Genomic DNA, 10,370 nt, shown 5'->3' with positions numbered 1-10,370 from the left:
AAAAAATCTGGTATATATGCACAACAGAATACTATTCAGCCTTCTAAAAAGAAGGAAATCCTGTCATTTACAGTAATACAAATGAACCTAGAGGACATTATGTTAAGTGAGATAAGCCAGGCACAGAACAAACACTGTATGATCTCACTTATATATGAAATCTAAAAAGTCAAAAACATAGAAGCAAAGAGTAGAATGTTAGTTATCAGGGGTAGGGATTGGCAGAGAGGGCAGGGATTGGAAAGATGTTAGTCAAAGGACATGAAATCTAAGAAGAATAAGCCTGGCCAATATGGTGAAACCTTGTCTGTACTACAAATACAAAAATTAGCTGGGTGTGGTTGTGCGTGCCTGTAATCCCAGCTACTCAGGAGGCTGAGGCATGAGAATCGCTTGAACCAGGGAGGCAAAGGTTGCAGTGAGCTGAGATCACACCACTGCACTCCAGCAGCCTGGGAAACAGAGCGAGACTCTGTCTCAAAAAAAAAAAAAAAAAAAAGAAAGAAAAGAATAAGTTCAGGAGACCTATTGAACATCATGGTGAATACAGTTAATAACAATATATTGTATATTGTACATTTGAAAATTGCTGGCCAGGTGCAGTGGCTCACGCCTGTAATCCCAGCACTTTGGGAGGTCGAGATGGCAGATTGCCTGAGATCAGGAGTTCAAGACCAGCCTAGCCAACATGGTGAAACCCCATCTCTACTAAAAATACAAAAATTAGCCAGATGTGGTGGTGAGCGCCTGTAGTCCCAGCTACTCCTCCTTTGAAGGCTGAGGCAGGAGATTCGCTTGAACCCGGGAGGTGGAGGTTGCTGTAAGCCGAGATTGCGCCATTGCACTCCAGCCTGGGTGACAGAGTGAGACTCCGTCTCCAAAAAAATAAAATAAGGAAATAAATAGAAACTTTGTCCCCCAAAATATATAATTAATAATGTCATTCAGATGGGAATCAGTCACACACTTATGATGTCTCTAGACTCTATCTAGAGGGAATTAAGGGTGGAAAAGCAGAGGCATTGGAGGAAACTGTCTGGAAGCTGCGTTTGCATAGTAAACATACTGTTTTAGTTAGCTTATATTTTTATTTAGGGCCTCCTGGGGATAACGGTACCACTGGGCATCACTATGAATTTAGTTATTTTGAAAATTATAGTGTACTCGAACATTCCAAAATCAGAGAAAATGCTGTCATGTATGTTTTAGTAGTATATATAGTGACCGGCTGGGCATGGTGGCTCACGCCTGTAATCCCAGCACTTTGGGAGGCTGAGATGGGTAGATCTAGATCACTTGAGCTCAGGAGTTTGAGACCAGACTGAGCAACAAAATGGGACCCCATCTCTACAGAAAATACAAAAATTGTGGGGTGTGGTGGCACATGCCTGTAGTCCCCAGCTATTTCAGAGGCTGTGAGGTGGGAGGATTGCTTGAGCCTGGGAGTTTGAAGCTGCAGTGAGCCATGATTGTGCCACTGCACTAAACCTGGGCAACAGAGTGAGACCTTGTCTCAAAAAAAAAAAAAAAAGTATGTATAATAACTAATATCTACATGTTTTGTATGCATGTAACACTCAAAGTGCAGAAATAAGGTCTCACTTTGTTGCCTGGGCTAGAGGAGTGCCTATGTGACTGTTCACAGGCACAATCATCGCACCTTCAATTCCACAATCAGCCTTCAATTCCTGGGCTCAAGCCTTAGGCTCTCAAGTAGCTGGGACAATAGGTGTGCACCACCATGCCTGGCTCAGGGATTTTCATAAATATTTCATATCTTGTGGTATGTAAGTACCAGCTCACAAGAGCCGATGGTTAAAATATCAGGAATTCTGTAAGTTAGTTGACTTATGTTGGTGGTTTGAAATCAGGTAGGAAATTGGTAAGTGCTACAAAGCTTTCTTATTCCCAGGTTGGTGAAACATTTACCAGCACACCACTGTGTGTATCAGCTCATTTTACTCTCACAATGACTATAAAATGGATACCATTATTATTCCTATTTTACAGATATGGGAACTGACAGAGTAGGGATTTTTTTTTTTTTTTTTTTTTTTTTTTCAGGTGAGGGAATTGAAGTCCAGCAGAGCTAAGACTAGAACCTAGGCATCCTTTTTTTTTTTTTTTTTTTTTTTAGAAACAGGGTCTGGCTCTGTTGCCCAGGCTGGAGTGCAGTGGCATGATCATAGCTCTCTGCAACCTGAAACTACTCAAACTACTGGGCCCAGCCACTCCTGCTTCCCAAGTAGCTACAGGCACCACTTTATCATACCCAGCTATTTACTTCTTCCTTTTTTTTTTTTTTTTTTTGTAGCGAAGGGAGTCTCCTTGTGTTGCCCAGGCTGGTCTCCAACTTCTGGCCTCAAGCAATCCTTCCACCTTGGCCTCCTAAAGTGCTGAAATCACAGACCTATGCTCAGCCGGAGTAGGGATTTTTAATTGTAGTAGTCAGGTTCTTGAGTTCACGGTCATAAACTCTTTGCAATGTTGCTATTGATTGCTCCCAAAGAGGTGTTCTGTCCTTACAGTGTTTTCTACAAAACGGAATGCAGCCTCACAACTGAGTGTTGGGATGCACTTTTAGAAGTCATCTACTTGGGTCTTCACCAACACCAAACAATGTGGTCTACCCTGGACTAGAAAGAGCATGAATCTCTGCTTCTAAATAACACTCAGTGTTTCAGGCTGGGCGTGGTGGCTCACACCTGTAATCTCAGCACTTCGGGAGGCTGAGGCCAGTGGATCATGAGGTCAGGAGTTTAAGACCAGCCTGGCCAAGATGGTGAAACCCCGTCTGTACCAAAAATACAAAAAAATTAGCCGGGCATGGTGGCGGATGCCTGTAATCCCAGCTACTCTAGAGGCTGAGGCAGAGAATTGCTTGAACCCGGGAGGTGGAGGTTCCAGTGAGCCAAGATCCTGCCAGTGCACTCCAGCCTGGGCAACAAAACGAGACTCCGTCTCAAAAAAATAAAAAAATAAAAAAATAAAAATAAAAATAACCACAACAACAAAATAGCTGGGCACGATGGCATGTGCCTGTAATCCCAGCTACTCGGGAGGCTGAGACAGGAGAATCGCTTGAACTGAGGTTGCAGTGAGCCGCGATCAGGCGACTGCACTCCAGCCTGGGTGACAGAGTGAGACTCAGTCTCAAAAAAATAATAATAATACATAAAAAATAAATAAATAACACTGTTATTTATATCTCCCTGAGACTTGGATTTCTCACCTAAGAATAAATAATTGGGATATGATTATATCTGAAGTGCCTCCCACATGTAAAATCCTGGTTTAACCAAAGCCTATCCAATTCTGCTTCTTTACCCTGGTATTTGGAGGCCCGGTATCTGCTCCATATGTAGCTCATGGCTCTACTAGTGACAAAGCATTAGTTCATGAGTAATTTTACTCTAGTTATTTCATACATGTACACATTTTTAATAGAAATTATGTAAGTTTTATACTAATAACTTACCATGACTGCAAATTAGACTTCAAGCTTCTGCAGAAACTTTTTTTTTCACTGATACAGACCCAGCACCTAGCTCAAATTAAACATTTGTGGAATGAATTAACGAAATTTTCTTCAATTCAATTAAACAGTTCAACTTTGACTCAGATCAACAAGAATTAACGCCATAGCTATAGGTTAAATATATTGCATAGAAAAGAAAAGGAAAAACTGAAGACAGAGACCAATTTTGTTTGTTTGTTTGTGTGTTTTTTGAGACGGAGTCTCACCCTGTCGCCCAGCCTGGAGTGCAATGGTGCGATCTCAACTCAGTGCAACCTCCGCCTCCTGGGTTCAAGCAGTTCTCCTGCCTCAGCCTCCCAAGTAGCTGGGAATACAGCCGCCCGCCACCATACCCGGCTAATGTTTGTATTTTTAGTAGAGATGGGGTTTCACCACGTTGGCCAGGCTGGTCTCAAACTCCTGGCCTCAGGTGATCCACCCGCCTCGGCCTCCCGAAGTGCTGGGATTACAGGCGTGAGCCACCACGTCCGGCTAACAGAGATTAATTATATGATGTGGTGTCTGTGTGTGTAAAATACATATTTGCATATATATATGCATAGTATATCTGTGGAAGGAAACAGAAGGAATAGTAACATTGATTTCCATTAGAGATGAAAAGTGTGAATTCAATTTTAAGCCTACTCACAGTCTCTCCTTAAGAGAACAAGATGCCTACTTTCTAATCTTTTGGAGAAGGAACTGAGCTCCTTAGCTGGCTCACTGATGGGACTCGACAAGTGCTGAAAAATATTATCTTTAGCATGGTGAGTAGTGGGAGCATTTCTGCTATTCCCTCTTTCTAGTTAAATTCAGGGCCAAAATGTATTCCTGGGATGGCTTAGACCCTTTCCTTTTCCTGTGTCCAGAGTCATTAATAGTCAAAAACTACTTACTGGAGAAAGTAGACTGTGAGGAGCCCTGTTAGGGTGTATAAAATCAATGAAAGGCAATTTGCCTGCCACCAAGTAGCTGGAATCCCCAGTTGGTGAGATAGAGGTGGGTTCCTCACCATTTTTCTTTTGGGATTTCAAGAAGTGGTTCTCTTGTATTCTGATGCCATGTATAATAGTAATTTATATCATTAAATATTTTCCCATTATCAAAAGATGTTCATGCTTATTTTTAAAACAGAAATAAGAAGTAACACAGAGAAAAAGAAAAAAGTTCCATTGTTTTACTACCCAAAAATAACCACCATTTTTGGGAGACATTTGTTTCCATTTTTACTTTTGTAGTATTTTGTTGGTGTGTGTAGGAAGTAATCTGGGCATGTTGCCCAGTTTGGTTTAATTTTTGTTTATTTGTGAAGTGTCTTAGATTGCATTACACTTATTAGATCATTACTGTTATTAGCTGTTCCTAATGATACATCATAATGTGATCTTATCAATCTAAAATTGAAGCAATAAAAAGTTCATTCCCTAGAGCAATCGCACATGTTGCCTCAATTATGAAGAAATGATACACACTGGAAATATAACTCTAACTTCAGTGAATTTAAAATTCTGACTGAGTGAGGTGGCTCATGCCTGTAATCCCAGCACTGTGGGAGACTGAGGTGGGTGGATCCTTTGAGCCCAGGAGTTCGAGTCCAGCTTGGGCAACATAGTGAAACCCTGTCTCTACAAAATATACTGAGGTGAGAGGATCGCTTGAGCCTGGGAGGCAGAGATTGCAGTGAGCTGAGATTGTGCCACTGCACTCCAGGCTGGGTGGCAGAGAGATACTCTGTCTCAAAAATAAAAATAAAAAATAGAATAGAATAGAATAGAATAAAATATTCCCTGGATGTGATTCTTTCAGCATTTCTTTTCTGTGCACATTGCTTAAGTGTTAAATCAGACTGGGTTCCTTCCTATCTCCCAATGCATTACAGCTTCTTCCACCTCCCCAATTTTGCTTATCTCTTCATCTTCCTGTCTCTACCTGTCAACATTCATCATCTTCAAGGGCTGCCACCCATCTTCCTACAAGGGGGCTTTTCTTGTTACGCTGATGTCATTCACATGACAGCAATGAATCTCTCATTTCCCCAAGCCACTGAAGTAGTACTCTCTGTACCATTCATGGGGTGTGTATATTCTATTTATTTTTTTAAATTGTGATAAAAAATATAGAATTTATCAACCATTTCTAAGTGTACAGTTCAGTAGTATTAGGTATAATCACATTGTTCTGCAAGTAATCTCCAGAAATTTTTCATTTTACAAAATTGAAACTGTGTACTCATTGAACAGCTCTCCATTTCCTCCTCATCCCAGCCCATGGTAACTACTATTCTTTATATTTCTATGAATTTTTCTATATAGGTGCTTCATATAAGTGGAATCATTCAGTATTTGTCTTTTTGTGATTGGTTTATTTTATATAGTCTGTTATATTTGTAGTCTACTTATGTAGACTATAACTTACATAGTCTATGTTCCCAGAATCCTATCCTTTCTTTTAGGTTTCAGAACAGAAATAAAACCCATCTATGACAAGTACCTTTCAATTAAATCACTATATTTTTATAATCCCTTGCCTAACTTAATAACCTAATAGCTGCTAAATTTATCTTAAATTTAAATTAAAAAATAGAACCAGGGCTGGGTGCGGTGGCTCACGCCTGTAATCCCAACACTTTGGGAGGCCCAGGTGGGCAGATGGCCTGAGCTCAGGAGTTTGAGACCAGCCTGGGCAACACGGTGAAACCCCATCTCTACTAACATACAAAAAATTAGCCAGGTGTGGCGGCATATGCCTATATAGTACCAGCTACTTGGGAGGCTGAGGCAGGAGAATTGCTTGAACCTGGGAGGTGGAGGTTGCTGTGAGCCGAGATTGCTCCACTACACTCCAGTCTGGACAACAGAGAGCAAGACTCCGTCTCAAAAAAAAAAAAAAAAAAAAAAAAAAAAAGAACCATAAAGTTTTACAGAATTTAACAAATCAGTTCTCTAATATTACAGATGAGGAAATTGACTCCAGAGAATCAGGTATACAGAAATATGTGGCAGATCATTTTTCATTCCCCTTCACAATGGCGGATTTCAGACATCTACCACTCAGGGAAGAGATGCTTTGTTTGAGAGGCATTTCCTTGCAATCGCACTATTTCAGTAGGTGCTGCATGTGTGGTAAGGTTAATGCTCATTCTGCAAATCCTTTTTAGAGGTAACACCTTCGTGACTGAATCATTTTTCTCCTAAACTCTGGTTGGGGGGCTGTCATGTAGTGAGATTGCTGATTGCATCACTAGACCACTAGTCTTGGAGGAGCTCAGCTGAAGCTGGAGAGAAAGAGAATGGAAATGGAGAGAAAGGGAAATAGTGACAGTAATTCTCCCTTGAAGGAGCACAATTACATTGTTCTGATGACTGGTTTTGGTAGTGGTAAGTAGTGGTGGCTTTTTTTCAGGAAGTCCCTCTAGTGTTATTAAGACCTTGGGCTCTGAAGTTGCATGGTTTGAGTTCAAATTTGGACTCTGAATCTTGCTCAGTATGTGACCTTGGCCTGGTTACTTCCTCTCTAACTCTCATTTTCATTGTCTATAAATTGGGGATAATATGTTTAGCATATCGCTATTGTGAGAATTTATGCATACAAAGTGCTGGGCACATAGTAAATCGTTCATATTCGCAAACATTAGTTATTTTTCATAACTAAGAAAAAATGCTAACACTCTATAATGCTTGGTTTAATAACATATTAGACTATTGTATGTTCAGGAAATATATAAGTTCTCTCTGTAAATCTGCTGCCTTTCATTGCAGGAAATCTTTGGGTATACATGCACATAGAGCACATGGTTTGTATTTTATTTTTATGAAATGTAAATATCCACCTATTCTCTATCTCAATTATCAGTTGCTGCATAACAACCATTCCCATGTTCAGTGCTTTAAAACAATAGCTATCATTTATTCGCTCCTGGTTCTGAGATTTATGCAGGACTTGGCATCAGCTGGAGCAGCTTGACTGGGGTCGGATGATCCACTTTGAAGGTGGCCCATTCACATGACTGGGACATTGGTGCTAGTTGGTGGAGTTTGGTGGGAGAAGGGGTTCAGTTCTTGCTCAGCTGAGTTCCTCAGTTCTTGCTGCCAGCTGGGTTCTTAGTTCTCTTACACATGGCCTCACCATATAGAAGACTTGGGCTTCTTCCTAGCTTGGTAGTTGAAGGAGTTGGACTATGTTTGTGAGGATTTTCTTCCATTTGTACAAAAGGAGGAAGCTCAAGGTTTCTTAAGACTTAGGCCTGGAACCGGAACAGGGCAACTTTAGCTGTATCCTACTGGTTAAAATGTGTCAGTTTCAAGAAGGGACGGCACAAAGATGTAAATAGCAGGAGATTTGGTTCATTGGGGTCCATCAATAGAACAAACTACCACACCATTCATCTAACGTAAATATTTAGCAACATTGAGGTATAAGAGAATACTCATTTATTAATTCCACAATTATTTACTGAGCATCTGTCCTGTGCCCAGGTTTATAGTAGGCACTGTGGATACACAATTGAATAAGGCATGAGGCTGGGTGCAGTGGCTCACATCTGTAATCCCAGCACTTTGGGAGGCCGAGGCGGGTGGATCACCTGAGGTCAGAATTTCGAGACCAGCCTAGCCAACATGACGAAGCCCTGTCTTTATTGAAGAAGTACAAAAATTAGCCAGGCGTGGTGGTGGGCACCTGTAATCCAAGCTACTCAGGAGACTGAGGCCGGAGAATCGCTTGAACCCGGAAGGCAGAGGTTGCAGTGAGCCGAGATTGCGCCACTGTACTCCAGCCTCGACAACAAGAGCGAGACTCTGTCTAAAAAAAAAAAGACATGTAAGATCCTTGCCCAGGTGGAGCATACATCAGGTAATTAAGCAAGTGATTTCAGTAGTTCCTTACTTAACAGGTGCTATGAGAGTAGTAAGGGCTATATGCTGCAGGTAGCTAGCAGGAACTTTAACCTAGTCTGTAGGTTCAGGAGAGTTCTGAATTGTGAGTTAAAAACTACATTCTAGCTCTTCCTCTGGGCTGCCTACAGAGGTGGCAGCCATCTCCTCCTCGGCATCAGACCCCTTGTGAAGCCCAAGATCATCAGAAAGAGAACCAAGAAGTTCATCCAGCACCAGTCAGACCCATATGTCAAAATGAAGCATAACTGAGAAACCCAGAGGTATTGACAACAGGGTTCATAGAAGGTTCAAGGCCCAGATCTTGATGTCCAACATTGGTTATGGGAGCAACAACAACAACAAAATTAAACACAAACAAACAACAACAAAAAAAAACAAAGCATATGCTGCCAGTGGCTTCCGGAAGTTCCTGGTCCACAATATCAAGGAGCTGGAAGTGCTGCTGATGTGTAACAGATCTTACTGTGCTGAGATCGCTCACAAAAACCAAGAACCTCAAAGCCATCATGGAAAGTTCCGCCCAGCTGGCCATCAGAGTCACCAACCCCAATGCCAGGCAGCGCAGCAAAGAAAATGAATAGATAGCTCATATGCATGTTTTGTGTTTACATAAAACCGTAAAAACTGCCAAAAAACCCAAAAACAAACAAACAAAAAAACTCCTACATTCTAGAAGAGTCCAATGTAAGGAGAGAAACAGAGTTAGAATAGGCAAAAAAAGAGTCTGGTTTGTCTGGATATTTAATGGTTTGAAGCACTTAGAAGCATGCCACTACGCCCGGCTGGCATGAATGCTTTTAAAAGATATTTCTAGGCCAGGCTCTGTGGCTCACGCCTGTAATCCCAGCACTTTGGGAGCCCGAGCCAGGGGGATCACGAGGTCAGGAGTCAAGACCAGCCTGGCCAACATGGTGAAACCTCGTCTTTACTAAAAATACAAAAATTAGCCAGGCATGATGGCTCACGCCTGTAATCCCAGCTACTTGGGAGACTGAGGCAGGAGTTTCACTTGAAATGGGAAGGCGGAGGTTGCAGTGAGCCGAGACTGTGCCACTGCACTCCAACCTGGGTGACAGAGCAAGACTCCATCTGGGAAACAAAAAGAGATCTCTGCCCACCCATGTTATTCTAAATTACCAATTTCCTGATGTTCCCTTAGATGGGGGAGGGAGGAGCAATTTCCTCATTGCTCTCCTCCTATCACTCTCTGATAAACCTGTGTTGTGCTCTTAGCTTTGTCAGTGAAGAGCTAACTTTTAATACTAAAAGAAATAAATATTTAAAGACCAAGACCAGGCTAGGCAACATGGCAAAAAACCATCTCTATTAAAAATACAAAAAATTAGCCAGTCTGTAGTCCCAGCTACTTGGAGGCTAAGGTGGTAGGATCTCTTGAGCCTGAGAGGTCAAGAGTGCAGTGAGCTGTGATCATGCCACTGCACTCTAGCCTGGGCAACAGAGTAGAACCCTGTCTCAATAAATAAATAAATAAATAAATAAATAAATAAATAAAATAAAATAAAAATAAAGTTAAAAATCTTTGTTGCAGGCAGATTCTTCTAACCTATTTCCATTTCCAAATTCTCCACATCAATCTGGTCTTTCTAAATGTGGTTAGCTGCCAGTATTTTAGTTAAAGTTCTGTTCTGATGAGGGGGGACAAAAAAAAAAAAGGAAAAGCAGAGAAAAATGACCATTATCAAAGAGTCAAAAGTATTATTCTCTTTTTTATTAGCATTATTGTTTCACGTGTCCGTGTGAAGAGATCACCAAACAGGCTTTGTGTGAGCAACATGGATGTTTATTTCACCTGGGTGCAGGTGGGCTGAGTCCGAAAAAGGAGTCAGCAAAGGTGGTGGGATTATCATGAGTTCTTGTAGGTTTTGGGATAGGCGGTGGAGTTAAGAGCAATGTTTTGGGGGCAGGGGGTGGATCTCACAAAGCACATTCTCAAGGGT

At 41.5% G+C, this 10,370-nt stretch overlaps 1 protein-coding gene across 1 annotated transcript in view; it reads left to right on the top strand.

Annotated features, from left to right (window-relative positions):
- Positions 1–8,993, top strand: part of LOC105551868 — a 55,814-nt gene extending 46,821 nt beyond the window's left edge. Inside the window, 3 exon segments of the mRNA XM_011997287.1 lie at positions 8,518–8,657; positions 8,659–8,892; positions 8,894–8,993. Coding sequence (XP_011852677.1) covers positions 8,518–8,657; positions 8,659–8,892; positions 8,894–8,993 — 474 coding nt within the window.
- The last annotated feature ends 1,377 nt before the right edge of the window (positions 8,994–10,370 follow it).

This window comes from Mandrillus leucophaeus, unplaced genomic scaffold (assembly GCF_000951045.1).
Source record: "Mandrillus leucophaeus isolate KB7577 unplaced genomic scaffold, Mleu.le_1.0 Scaffold535, whole genome shotgun sequence".
Lineage (NCBI taxonomy): Eukaryota > Metazoa > Chordata > Mammalia > Primates > Cercopithecidae > Mandrillus > Mandrillus leucophaeus.
The sequence above is the reverse complement of the archived record's forward strand: the minus strand, read 5'-3'. Positions and strand labels throughout refer to the sequence as shown.